The sequence below is a fragment of the Salmo salar genome, chromosome ssa10 (assembly GCF_905237065.1).
Source record: "Salmo salar chromosome ssa10, Ssal_v3.1, whole genome shotgun sequence".
Classification (NCBI taxonomy): Eukaryota; Metazoa; Chordata; class Actinopteri; order Salmoniformes; family Salmonidae; genus Salmo; species Salmo salar.
In genome coordinates this window covers 122888786-122903785 of record NC_059451.1, presented here as the reverse complement: position 1 = coordinate 122903785, position 15000 = coordinate 122888786, and the positions used below count along the sequence as shown (strand labels likewise).

The 15000-nt window shown below is 41.1% G+C and overlaps 1 protein-coding gene across 1 annotated transcript in view; it reads left to right on the top strand.

Moving 5' to 3' along the window:
- LOC106561812 (CD81 antigen) overlaps positions 1–10453 on the top strand; it is a 32721-nt gene extending 22268 nt beyond the window's left edge. Inside the window, exons 3-8 of the mRNA XM_014126059.2 lie at positions 3194–3291; positions 5946–6020; positions 6146–6259; positions 7993–8094; positions 8480–8563; positions 8792–10453. Of these exons, the coding sequence (XP_013981534.1) occupies positions 3194–3291; positions 5946–6020; positions 6146–6259; positions 7993–8094; positions 8480–8563; positions 8792–8857 (539 nt within the window). The 3' untranslated portion in view covers positions 8858–10453. The remainder of the gene's footprint in view (positions 1–3193; positions 3292–5945; positions 6021–6145; positions 6260–7992; positions 8095–8479; positions 8564–8791) is intronic.
- Positions 10454–15000: the final 4547 nt, after the last annotated feature.

Here is a 15000-nt window from a genome sequence, read left to right as displayed (position 1 = left end):
CATATTCTATCCATGTATTCTTCAGATATACTACATATTCTATCCATGTATTCTTCAGATATACTACATATTCTATCCATGTATTCTTCAGATATACTACATATTCTATCCAAATACTGTCCATAATATCGCTGGTGGCATTGTCATGCTGGAGGATCATGTCAGGATGAGCCTGCAGGAAGGGTACCACATGAGGGAGGAGGATGTCTTCCCAGATTGCCTGCAATGACGACAAGCTCAGTCCGATGATGCTGTGACACACCGCCCCAGACCATGACGGACCCTCCACCTCCAAATCGATCCCGCTCCAGAGTACAGGACTCGGTGTAACGTTTATTCCTTTGACGATAAACGCGAATCCAACCATCACCCCTGGAGACAAAACCGCGACTTGTCAGTGAAGAGAACTTTTTGCCAGTCCTGTCTGGTCCAGCGACGGTGGGTTTGTGCCCATAGGCGACGTTGTTGCTGGTGATGTCTGGTGAGGACCTGCCTTACAACAGGCCTACAAGCCCACAGTCCAGCCTCTCTCAGCCTATTGCGGACAGTCTGATCACTGATGGAGGGATTGTGTGTTCCTGGTGTAACTCGGGCAGTTGTTGTTGCCATCCTGTACCTGTCCCGCAGGTGTGATGTTCGGATGTACCTATCCTGTGCAGGTGTTGTTACACATGGTCTGCCACTGCAAGGATGATCAGCTGTCCGTCCTGTCTCCCTGTAGCGCTGTCTTAGGCGTCTCACAGTACGGACATTGCAATTTATTGCCCTGGTCACATCTGCAGTCCTCATGCCTCCTTGCAGCATGCCTAAGGCACGTTCACGCAGATGAGCAGGGACCCTGGGCATCTTTCTTTTGGTGTTTTTCAGAGTCAGTAGAAAGGCCTCTTTAGTGTCCTAAGTTTTCTTAACTGTGACCTTAATTGCCTACCGTCTGTAAGCTGTGTCTTAATGACCGTTCCACAGGTGCATATTATTAATTAATTGTTTATGGTTCAATGAACAGTGTTTAAACCCTTAACAAGGAAGATCTGTGAAGTTATTTTTGATTTTACAAATTATCTTTGAAAGACAGGGTCCTGAAAAAGGGACGTTTCTGAGTTTATATATGTTTGCACGTGTGTATATACAGTTGAAGTCGGAAGTTTACATACACCTTAGCCAAATACATTTAAACTCAGTTTTTCACAATTCCTGACATTTAATCCTCGTAAAAATTCCCTGTTTTAGGTCAGTTAGGATCACCACTTTATTTTAAGAATGTGAAATGTCAGAATAATAGTAGAGAGAATGATTTATTTCAGCTTTTATTTCTTTCATCACATTCCCAGTGGGTCAGAAGTTTACATACACTCAATTAGTATTTGGTAGCATTGCCTTTAAATTGTTTAACTTGGGTCAAACGTTTAGGGCAGCCTTCCACAAGCTTCCCACAATAAGTTGGGTGAATTTTGGCTGATGTTGCTTCTCTATATCCACATAATTTTCTTGCCTCATGATGCCATCTATTTTGTGAAGTGCACCAGTCCCTCCTGCAGTAAAACACAACATGATGATGATGATGCTGCCACCCCCGTGCTTCACGGTTGGGATGGTGTTCTTCGGCTTGCAAGCATCCCCCTTTTTCCTCCAAACATAATGATGGTCATTATGGCCAAACAGTTCTATTTTTGTTTCATCAGACCAGAGGACATTTCTCCAAAAAGTACAATCTTTGTCCCCATGTGCAGTTGCAAACCGTAGTCTGGCTTTTTTATGGCGGTTTTGTAGCAGTGGCTTCTTCCTTGCTGAGCGGCCTTTCAGGTTATGTTGATATAGGACTCATTTTATTGTGGATGTAGATACTTTTGTACCTGTTTCCTCCAGCATCTTCACAAGGTCCTTTGCTGTTGTTCTGGGATTGATTTGCACTTTTTGCACTAAAGTACGTTCATCTTTAGGAGACAGAATGCGTCTCCTTCCTGAGCGGTATGACGGCTGCGTGGTCCCATGGTGTTTATACTTGCGTACTATTGTTTGGACAGATGAACGTGGTACCTTCAGGCATTTGGAAATTGCTCCCAAGGATGAACCAGACTTGTGGAGGTCTACAATTTGTTTTTCTGAGGTCTTGGCTGATTTCTTTTGATTTTCGCATGACGTCAAGCAAAGAGGCACTGGGTTTGAAGGTAGGCCTTGAAATACATCCACAGGTACACTTTCTATTGACTCAAATGATGTCAATTAGCCTATCAGAAGCTTCTAACGCCATGACATCCTTTTCTGGAATTTTCCAAACTGTTTAAAGGCACAGTCAACTTAGTGTATGTACACTTCTGACCCACTGGAATTGTGTTACTGTGAATTATAAACTATGGTTTGTTAACAAGAAATTTGTGGAGTGGTTGAAAAACGAGTTTTGTTGACTCCAACCTAAGTGTATGTAAACTTCCGACTTCAACTGTATATATATATATATATATATATATATCTTTCACAATTCCTGACATTTAATCCTCGTAAAAATTCCCTGTTTTAGGTCAGTTAGGATCATCACTTTATTTTAAGAATGTGAAATGTCAGAATAATAGTAGAGAGAATGATATATATATATATCATTCTCTCTACTATTATTCTGACATTTCATATTCTTAAAATAAAGTGATGATCCTAACTGACCTAAAACAGGGAATTTTTACGAGGATTAAATGTCAGGAATTGTGAAAGACTGAGTTTAAATGTATTTGGCTAAGGTGTATGTAAACTTCAGACTTCAACTGTATATATATATATACTCTGACATTGCTCGTCCTAATATTATTATATTTCTTAATTCCATTGTTTTACTTTTAAATTTGTGTGTATTGTTGTGAATTGTTAGATACTGTTGGAGCTAGAAACACAAGCATTTCGCTACAACCGCAATAACATCTGCTAAATACAGTATGTGTCTGCGACCAATAACATTTTACTTGATTAGATTCAAAAAACAATTATCAGGTTTTTGCTTGGCGGACCTTATTTGTTCCTTGACATTTGTCAGTAACAGTAATGAATCGAACTGTTTATGTCAAATTGTTTTTTTGTATTGTATTTGTAGCCCTGTATGTCCTAAAAACAAAATGGCAAAATGGCGGCAGGGCAAGTAGATGAATGAAAGTAGTGAATTTCAGCTTTTTCACTGTGTGACCATTGGAGTTGTGTCTTTTTTCTCTAGGCGTGTACATCCTGATAGCTGTGGGAGCTGTGATGATGATTGTGGGGTTCCTTGGTTGCTACGGTGCCATCCAGGAATCTCAGTGCCTCCTTGGAACGGTGAGTGAGTGACCACTAGAGGGCAGCAGGACACACCACTACAGGGCAGCAGGACACACCACTAGAGGGCAGCAGGACACACCACTAGAGGGCAGCAGGACACACCACTACAGGGCAGCAGGACACACCACTAGAGGGCAGCAGGACACACTACTACAGGGCAGCAGGACACACCACTACAGGGCAGCAGGACACACCACTAGAGGGCAGCAGGACACACCACTAGAGGGCAGCAGGACACACCACTAGAGGGCAGCAGGACACACTACTACAGGGCAGCAGGACACACCACTACAGGGCAGCAGGACACACCACTAGAGGGCAGCAGGACACACTACTACAAGGCAGCAGGACACACCACTAGAGGGCAGCAGGACACACCACTAGAGGGCAGCAGGACACACCACTAGAGGGCAGCAGGACACACCACTAGAGGGCAGCAGGACACACTACTACAAGGCAGCAGGACACACCACTACAGGGCAGCAGGACACACTACTACAGGGCAGCAGGACACACCACTTGAGGGCAGCAGGACACACCACTAGAGGGCAGCAGGACACAACACGAGAGGGCAGCAGGACACACCACTAGAGGGCAGCAGGACACACCACTACAGGGCAGCAGGACACACCACTAGAGGGCAGCAGGACACAACACTAGAGGGCAGCAGGACACAACACGAGAGGGCAGCAGGACACACCACTAGAGGGCAGCAGGACACACCACTACAGGGCAGCAGGACACAACACGAGAGGGCAGCAGGACACACCACTAGAGGGCAGCAGGACACACCACTACAGGGCAGCAGGACACACCACTAGAGGGCAGCAGGACACACCACTAGAGGGCAGCAGGACACACCACTAGAGGGCAGCAGGACACACCACTAGAGGGCAGCAGGACACACCACTAGAGGGCAGCACCGCATGTCTTCCCTGTGGCTCAGTTGGTAGAGCATGGTGTTTGCAACGCCAGCATGGTGTGTGCAACGCCAGGGTTGTGGGTTCGATTCCCACGGGGGGCCAGTACAAAAAAAAAAATGCATGAAATGAAATGTATGCATTCACTACTGTAAGTCGCTCTGGATAAGAGCGTCTGCTAAATGACTCAAATGTAAATGTCTTTTAGGGCACGCCGCTCAACATTGGAATGTAGCAGGGCCCTACAGCGCTCTCTCTCAGGGATAGAATATATATTTTATTATCTATCGGTTAGAACAGAAATGTTTTTTTGTTTTTTTTTGCCTTAGTTAACATATCCAGATACACATACACATTGAGAGGCACAGGGTCAGCCACAGGGTCAGCCACAGGGTCAGCCACAGGGTCAGCCACAGTGCAGCGTCTCTGGATGGACAGCAATATTGACAGACGTGTAAACATGGGAGAGTAGCACAACCCTACAGCTCTCTCTCTCTCTCTCTCTCTCTCTCTCTCTCTCTCTCTCTCAGTAACACAGTACAGCTCTCTCTCTCTCTCTCTCTCTCTCTCTCTCTCTCTCTCAGTAACACAGTACAGCTCTCTCTCTCTCTCTCTCTCTCTCTCTCAGTAACACAGTACAGCTCTCTCTCTCTCTCTCTCTCTCTCTCTCTCTCTCTCTCAGTAACAGCCTTACAGCCCTCTCTCTCTCTCTCTCTCTCTCTCTCTCTCTCTCTCTCTCTCAGTAGCACAACCCTACAGCTCTCTCTCAGTAGCACAACCCTACAGCTCTCTCTCTCTCTCAGTAGCACAACCCTACAGCTCTCTTTCTCTCTCTCAGTAACACAACCCTACAGCTCTCTCTCTCTCTCTCTCTCTCAGTAACACAACCCTACAGCTCTCTCTCTCTCTCTCTCTCTCTCTCTCTCTCTCTCTCTCTCTCTCTCTCTAGTAACACAGTACAGCTCTCTCTCTCTCTCTCTCTCTCAGTAACAGCCTTACAGCCCTCTCTCTCTCTCTCTCTCTCTCTCTCTCTCTCTCTCTCTCTCTCTCTCTAGTAGCACAACCCTACAGCTCTCTCTCTCTCTCAGTAGCACAACCCTACAGCTCTCTCTCTCTCTCTCTCTCAGTAACACAACCCTACAGCTCTCTCTCTCTCTCTCTCTCTTCAGTAACACAGTACAGCTCTCTCTCTCTCTCTCTCTCTCTCAGTAACACAGTACAGCTCTCTCTCTCTCTCTCAGTAACACAGTACAGCTCTCTCTCTCTCTCTCTCTCTCTCAGTAACACAGTACAGCTCTCTCTCTCTCTCTCTCTCTCTCTCTCAGTAACAGCCTTACAGCTCTCTCTCTCTCTCTCTCTCTCTCTCTCTCTCTCAGTAACACAGTACATCTCTCTCTCTCTCTCTCTCTCAGTAACACAGTACAGCTCTCTCTCTCTCTCTCTCTCTCTCAGTAACAGCCTTACAGCTCTCTCTCTCTCTCTCTCTCTCTCTCTCTCTCAGTAACACAGTACAGCTCTCTCTCTCTCTCTCTCAGTAACAGCCTTACAGCTCTCTCTCTCTCTCTCTCGCTCTCTCTCTCTCTCTCTCTCTCTCTCTCTCTCTCTCTCTCTCTATCATTTTTGTGGAAGATCAAGTTTTGGCCTTCAGTAAAGTAAAGCCCTGAGATTACACATATGCCCATTTTTGAAAAAGCTTGACAAATTAATCTCTCTTTTGTCTTTCTCTTTCAGTTCTTCTTCCTGTTGGTGTGCCTCTTCGCCTGTGAGGTGGCTGCTGGGATCTGGGGATTTAGTAACCGAGACACAGTAAGACACACACGCACACACGCACAACCACGCACATGCCCGCATACACACACACACACACACACACACACACACACGACACACACGTCGACTCTACCAAACTCTGCTATCTCGGTTCGTTCCAGATCTCCAAGGAGATGATAAACTTCTATGATGCGGCGTACATCAAGTCAGTGGACGTCATAGACTCTTCTAGCAAAACAGCTGCTATCAAAGTCCTGGAGGTGTTTCACGAGACGGTAGGTCACCAGTTTCACCTCTGGGTTATTTCATCATCATTTTAATCTGTTAAAGTGGTTGTAGCAATAATGTAGTAATGTGATTATAAAACACTAGCTATTCCTGTAGATCCTGAAGATCAGAATTGACTGCGTTTACACAGGCAGCCCAATTGTTATCTTTTATTCATTAATTGTGTCTTTTGACCAATCAGATCAGCTCTGGAAGAAAAAAAAAGAGCTCTCATCTGAAAAGATCTGATGTGATTGGTTAAAAAAAATCAATTTGTGTCAATTAATAAAATATAAAATCAAGTCAAATCAAATTGTATTTGTCACATGCGCCAAATACAACAGGTGTAGACCTTACAATGAAATTCTTACTTACAAGCCCTTAACCAACAATGCAGTTTTAAGAAAAATACCTAAAAAATAAACAATACATAAAAGTAACAAATAACTAAAGAGCAGCAGTAAAATAACAATAGCGAGGCTATATACAGGGGTACCGGTACAGAGTCAATGTGGAGGCTATATACAGGGGGTACCGGTACAGAGTCAATGTGGAGGCTATATACAGGGTATTACGGTACAGAGTCAATGTGGAGGCTATATACAGGGGGTACCGGTACAGAGTCAATGTGGAGGCTATATACAGGGGGTACCGGTACAGAGTCAATGTGGAGGCTATATACAGGGGGTACCGGTACAGAGTCAATGTGGAGGGGCACCGGTGTCGAGGTAATTGAGGTAATATGTACATGTAGGTAGAGTTATTAAAGTGACTATGATAATAACAGAGAGTACTGTAGCAGCAGCGTAAAAGAGGGTGGTGGGGGGGGGGGGGTGGAATGCAAATAGTCTGGGTAGCCATTTGATTAGCTGTTCAGGAGTCTTATGACTTGGGGGGTAGAAGCTGTTTAGAAGCCTCTTGGACCAAGACTTGGCGCTCCGGTACCGCTTGCCGTGCGGTAGCAGAGAGAACAGTCTATGACTTGGATGGCTGGAGTCTTTGACAATTTTTAGGGCCTTCCTCTGACACCGCCTGGTGTAGAGGTCCTGGATGACAGGAAGGAATTGGGCTGCTGGTGTAAACGCTGTTTAATGTTGAAAATGTATCTGTTATTGCTGAGGGAAAAAGATGCGCATCTAAGAGGTGAAGGTACTCATGGAATAATACCTTTCTAAAAATGTATTCTCCTCAATGCTCACAGATCACTGCACCTGTACATAGCCCATCTATAATTTAGCCCAAACAACTACCTCTTCCCCTACTGTATTTATTTATTTATTTTGCTCCTTTGCACCCCAGTATTTCTACTTTGCACACTCATCTACTGTCAAATCTACCATTCCAGTGTTTTAATTGCTATATTGTATTTATTTCGCCACCATGGCCTATTTATTGCCTTTACCTCCCTTATCTCACCTCATTTGCTCACATTGTATATAGACCTATTTTTCTACTGTATTATTGACTGTATGTTTTGTTTATTCCATGTGTAACTCTGTGTTGTTATATGTTGTCAAACTGCTTTGCTTTATCTTGGCCAGGTCGCAATTATAAATGAGAACTCGTTCTCAACTTGCCTACCTGGTTTAAATAAAGGTGAAATAAATAAATAAATAAAAATGCGATCGTTGTACTGTGACGGTTCTGTAGAACTGAGGGAGGGCTGGGGGAGAGAAATATCAATCAATCAATCAATCAATCAATCACATGACTGAGCGGTTGTCTCCACCTGTGTCTTCAGCTGGACTGCTGTGGTAAAGGAGATGACTCTCCCTTATTCAAACAAGTAGCCGTAGCTCTGTGTCCCAAGAAGACGCAGGACGATGCCTTGTTGAAACCTCAGGTACAGTTCACACATCACGTTGTCCCCCAGGTCAATGTCCAATGATTCAGAGGGTTCGGGTTCAATACGGGTAGATACATTTAAGTTGAAGGTATTCATTTGTGCAACTGACTAGGTATCTATCCCCCCTTTTACCTTCCCTTTCCAATGTTTTGATATTTGGTGAAGTAGTTCAAATGGATGGTTTGGAATATTTGGATTTTACAAAAAACATTGTCGACTCAAAAAACAGCATTCTCTCCTGGAAGGGAATCATAATCATTATTACTGTAAATCTCTATGTACTATTTAAATGAATGCTTTACACAGCACATTTATATGACAGGAGGAAAACAAACGTTTAAGTGTTGGTCGTTATCCCCTCCCTGTGTTCCCCTTCCACTAGAGCTGTCATCTGAAGCTGAAGGACCTCTTCTCTGAGAAGCTCTGCCTGATTGGTCTAGCTGCCCTGGCGGTCGCTGTCATCATGGTGAGCGGTGTTACCACGGAGACGCTTCCGGACCGCGGTTGGATTACTTTTCTGTTATATTCTATAATCCACTGCGCTATAGTAAACAAAACTTTGGAAGTTACTATCTGTTACTACTAGTTACTATCTGCACAGACAGAAAGGTTCTTCTGACCTCTGCTGTCCTGACTGAGTGAGGACAGATGTTGAAGTCTTGATAAACACCTTCCTCTTCTTCTTCCTCTGTAGATCTTTGAGATGATCTTCACCATGGTTCTCTGCTGTGCGATCCGCAACGCCACCCCAGTGTACTAGAACCACAGAACCGTAATAGAACAACAGAACCATAGAACGACGGAATCGCGGAATCATAGAACCACAGAACCATATTGGAGGGGAAAGTCCTCTACAGATCAAAGCCAACAATGGGGATACAAAATGTTATGTTATGTTTTGTGTTGTAGTTCCTGTTTTGTTTTGTTCCTGTTATGTTTTGTGTTGTACTTCCTTTTTTTGTGTTGTAGTTCCTGTTTTGTGTTGTAGTTCCTGTTTTGTGTTGTAGTTCCTGTTTTGTGTTGTAGTTCCTGTTTTGTGTTGTAGTTCCTGTTTTGTGTTGTACTTCCTGTTTTGTGTTGTAGTTCCTGTTTTGTGTTGTAGTTCCTTTTTTGTGTTGTAGTTCCTGTTTTGTGTTGTAGTTCCTGTTTTGTGTTGTAGTTCCTGTTTTGTTTAGTTCCTGTTATGTTTTGTGTTGTACTTCCTTTTTTGTGTTGTAGTTCCTGTTTTGTGTTGTAGTTCCTGTTTTGTGTTGTACTTCCTGTTTTGTGTTGTAGTTCCTGTTTTGTGTTGTAGTTCCTGTTCTGTTTTGTGTTGTAGTTACGTTTTGTGTTGTAGTTCCTGTTTTGTGTTGTAGTTCCTGTTTTGTGTTGTAGTTCCTGTTTTGTGTTGTAGTTATGTTTTGTGTTGTAGTTATGTTTTCTGTTGTAGTTCCTGTTCTGTGTTGTAGTTCCTGTTTTGTGTTGTAGTTCCTGTTTTGTGTTGTAGTTATGTTTTCTGCTGTAGTTCCTGTTTTGTGTTGTAGTTCCTGTTTTCTGTTGTAGTTCCTGTTATGTTTTGTGTTGTAGTTCCTGTTTTGTGTTGTAGTTCCTGTTTTGTGTTGTAGTTCCTGTTCTGTGTTGTAGTTCCTGTTTTGTGTTGTAGTTCCTGTTCTGTGTTGTAGTTCCTGTTTTGTTTTGTAGTTATGTTTTCTGTTGTAGTTCCTGTTCTGTGTTGTAGTTATGTTTTCTGTTGTAGTTCCTGTTCTGTGTTGTAGTTCCTGTTTTGTGTTGTAGTTCCTGTTTTGTGTTGTAGTTCCTGTTCTGTGTTGTAGTTCCTGTTCTGTGTTGTAGTTCCTGTTCTGTGTTGTAGTTCCTGTTTGTTCTTATTATATTGCAGGATCATGTACATTTTTATATGTACATTTTTATCATTATTTTTGAATAGAGACTAGATTTTACTACGGTATTTTTGTTAATTATGTTTGAACAATACTTCTAATATAACAGTTTGATTCTTTTGATGACTGTTGATTAAATGCCAGGCTTTGACCAGCGGACATTCAGCATCACTCTAATGCTAAATCTTTTACTAATTGATTTTTCTCTTTGAGTCACTTTGTATCTTTTCGTGAAAGACTTCTCCAAGGTCGAATTGTTCAGTGCTCTTTTTTCATGGTTGTATAATCTGTAGATATTCATTGAAAATGCAGCCAAAATGGTACCTTATTCCCTTTATAGTGCACTACTTTTCCCAGGGTCCATAGAGCTCTAGTGAACAGTGGTGCACTATATAGAGAATAGGGGGCTACTTGGGACACAACCTGGATTTCATTAGTGGTTAGGCAACGCTTAAAGTGGAATTAAAAAGGTGCACACACACTGTTGACGAAATTGTCATTATTCTACAAGAGGTGCCAGTACTCATATTATTCTATAAGAGGTGAAGGTACTCATATTATTCTATAAGAGGTGAAGGTACTCATATTATTCTATAGAGGTGAAGGTACTCATATTATTCTATAAGAGGTGAAGGTACTCATATTATTCTATAGAGGTGAAGGTACTCATATTATTCTATAAGAGGTGAAGGTACTCATATTATTCTATAAGAGGTGAAGGTACTCATATTATTCTATAAGAGGTGAAGGTACTCATATTATTCTATAAGAGGTGAAGGTACTCATATTATTCTATAGAGGTTAAGGTACTCATATTATTCTATAAGAGGTCCCAGTACTCATATTATTCTATAGAGGCGAAGGTACTCATATTATTCTATAGAGGTGAAGGTACTCATATTATTCTATAGAGGTGAAGGTACTCATATTATTCTATAAGAGGTGAAGGTACTCATATTATTCTATAAGAGGTGAAGGTACTCATATTATTCTATAAGAGGTGAAGGTACTCATATTATTCTATAGAGGTGAAGGTACTCATATTATTCTATAAGAGGTGAAGGTACTCATATTATTCTATAGAGGTGAAGGTACTCATATTATTCTATAGAGGTGAAGGTACTCATATTATTCTATAGAGGTGAAGGTACTCATATTATTCTATAGAGGTGAAGGTACTCATATTATTCTATAGAGGTGAAGGTACTCATATTATTCTATAGAGGTGAAGGTACTCATATTATTCTATAAGAGGTGAAGGTACTCATATTATTCTATAGAGGTGAAGGTACTCATATTATTCTATAGAGGTGAAGGTACTCATATTATTCTATAGAGGCGAAGGTACTCATATTATTCTATAGAGGTGAAGGTACTCATATTATTCTATAAGTGGTGAAGGTATTCATGTTATTCTTTAAGAGGTGCCGGCAGTGCTTGACTTGGACAGAAGCTCACCGGAGCTGATTACCAGCGCCTCAAATGTTCTACTGCTTTCGCTCCTGTTCCTCTTATAGAATATAAATTCAGAAGTATTATGAAGCTCCTGCACCTAAAAATAGACAGTAGTGGCACCCAAAATGAGTACCGACACCTATTTTAATCCAAGTCGAGCACTGGGTGCTTGATGTTATTATATAAGAGATGCTGGTTCTCTGGGTGCATTACATGAAATCTGGCAGGAGTGCAGTAAATTATCTTGAATTGCAGTAACTTATGTCTAAGGTTGTCAGAGAAAATATGAACATTTTCACATATCTGTTACTAATAGTTCTCACTAATTTAATCTTTGAGCTCTGTTTCCCATTGTTTCCTAATAGGTTCTGAGCTATCAGGTAGAAATTCAATCAACCCTTGATTTAACATGGACACCAACTTCTTTCCCTATTCGTTCAATGCTTGATGTTTTACATTCAGCCGGACTCTGTTGAAGAGATTGTATAAGATTTCTCAGTTTTAAGAATTTAAAGACATTTGTGTTGGATAACCCACATGTTTAGTCTAGAGAATAATATGACCCCACTAGTGGAAAGGGGAGACTCTTACCAACATGATGGTATCCGCTGAAGGTAACTCATACAAATGACTGGACATATGGAGGTAGTTTTGTGCCAACAAAAATAAAGGGTTAAATATGTGTCCAAAAAAACAAAAATATTTCCTGAGCTTTGTTATATCTCCTAAATATAGGACAAGACAATTCAAAACCTTATTGCTTATGATTTATTTTTGACTGTATTTTTTGCCATCTATGAATGTGTTATTATGGGCTGTAGTAGTAAAGGCCAAATTCAATATGATATCAAATCATTTTTCTATATTTATTTATCCTTAAAGGGGTCGTAAAATTCTAATTCAAGTAGCTAAATGATCCATGGTATGACCATCATAAAACAATTCCATATGTTAGCTTAGTAGACTTTTCGTAGACTGTTAGTCGTTAAAGTCATTGTCTTAATGTAGTCACTGTATGAGCCACAACACGTGATATTGAGATGGGTCTTTAAATGTTTCTCACATTGACTTTATACATTATGTAAGGTGTTGATACACTACATAAAAAGCTACAATGAGAAAATAGTGTTGCTCAATCCTCAAGCTTCTTCGTGGGAATGTCTTTACATAGAAAACAAAACACAACAATAAATCCCTCATGTTCTCCTTTCCCCATCCCCTTTTCCCTTTTGTTGCTTCCCACATGAATCTGTCCCGTACAGTTGCACAGGTGAAAGAGCAACCTTATTGGTGCCTCCATGGTGGCCGTTCCCTTTAATGCAGGTTATTGGTCAATGACTATGTTTCTATGCAATACAAACAAATGTATATATATATATATACTAAGGTCATGGCCAGACTTAAATGCGCTCTAGTCAACCATAAATGCCCTATTGTAAATAAGGTGCGTTATGAAGGAGAATTTTTATATACAGTACCAGTCAAAAGTTTGGACACACCTACACATTCAAGGGTTTTTCTTAAATTTTTTGTACTATTTTCTACATTGTAGAATAATAGTGAAAGACATCAAAAACTATGAAATAACACACATGGAATCATGTAGTAACCAAGGAAGTGTTAAGCAAACATTTTATTTTTGAGATTCTTCAAAGTAGCCACCCTGCCTTTGCACACTCAGCAGTTTTCTCAACCAGCGTCATGAGGTAGTCACCTGGAATGCATTTCAATTAACAGGTGTGCCTTGTTAAAAGGTCGTTTGTGTAATTCTCCTTCTTAATGCGTTTGAGCCAATCAGTTGTGTCGTGACAAGGTAGAGGGGTATACAGAAGATTCATGTACGAATTGTTGCAAAGAAACCACTACTAAAGGACACCAACAAGAAGAAGAGACTTGCTTGGGCCAAGAAACACAAGCAATGGACATTAGACCGGTGGAAATCTGTCCTTTGGTCTGATGAGTCCAAATTTCAGATTTTTTGGTTCCAACCTCCGTGTCTTTGTGAGATGTAGAGTAGGCGAACAAATGATCTCCGCATGTGTAGTTCCCACTGTGAAGCATGGAGGAGGTGGTGTGATAGCATGGGGGAGCTTCTCTGGTGACACTGTCATGATTTATTTAGAATTCAAGGCACACTTAACCAGCATGGCTACCACAGCATTCTGCAGCGATACGCCATCCCATCTGGTTTGAGCTTAGTGGGACTATCATTTGTTTTTCAACAGGACAATGACCCAACACACCTCCAGGCTGTGTAAGGGCTATTTGACCAAGAAGGAGAGTGATGGAGTGCTGCATCAGATGACCTGGCCCCACAATCACCCGACCTCAACCCAATTCAGATGGTTTGGGATGAGTTGGACTGCAGAGTGAAGGAAAAGCAGCCAACAAGTGCTCGGCATATGTGGGAACTCCTTCAAGACTGTTGGAAAAGCATTCCAGGTGAAGCTAGTTGATAGAATGCCAAGTGTGTGCAAAGCTGTCATCAAGGCAAAGGGTGGCTACTTTGAGGAGTCTCAAATGTAAAATATATTTTGATTTATTTAACACCTTTTTAGTTACTACATGATTCCATATGTGTTATTTCATAGTTTTGATGTCTTCACTATTATTCTACAATGTAGAAAATAGTGCAAATATTGAAAAACCCTTGAATGAGTAGGTGTGTCCAAACTTTTGACTGGTACTGTACATACTGCAGTGCATTCGGAAAGTATTCAGACCCCTCGACTTTTTCCGCATTTTTTTTTAACGTTACAGCCTCATTCTAAAATGGATTAAAAAAAGTATAATCTCATCAATCACACAATACCCCATAATGACTAAGCAAAAACAGTTTTTATTTTATTTTAGCAAATTTATTATAAATAAAAAACTGAAATATCACATTTACATCAGCTCAAATTAAACATCACAAATCAGAAAAACAAATAAGTCCCCAATCAATACTTTAAATTTCCCGAACGGCACCAGAAAATCAAGGTGAAATGTATTTTGAATTTTGTTCCAGTAAGACGGTGCATTAAAACCAAAAGCAGATTTATCTAGCTCTTTAAAGACCCTAGGAACCTCAAGAGTTAACCAATCCTGTGAACCGGTTAGGTAACTCAGGTGTTTATCCTTCAACAGCAAAGTTAGAAAATACAGAAGTTTATGAAATAGGGCCTTGTAAAAAAAAAAGGGACAAATGTAGAGATGTAGGGGTCTTTAGAGAAGTCCAGACAACCTTTTGATGAGTATCAAAACTCTCACATGTAACAAAATGACGGCCACTATGGTAGATGGCATCCAAAGGTTTAAGAGTAGTAGCAGCTGCACTTTGATAAATAATATCACCATAATCAACAACAGATAAAAAGGTTGACTGAATAATCTGCTTCCTACTGCTCAGAGAAAGACACAATCTGTTTCGGTAGAAAAAGAAAACTTTAAATCTTATCTTCTTAACCAGCTCAACTACACGTTTTATAAACATCAAATCCATATCAATCCAAATGCTTCAGTATTTATCTGCAGGAACACGTTCCATTGGAGAACCATCTAATGACTGAACATGAAGTTCATCTGAAAC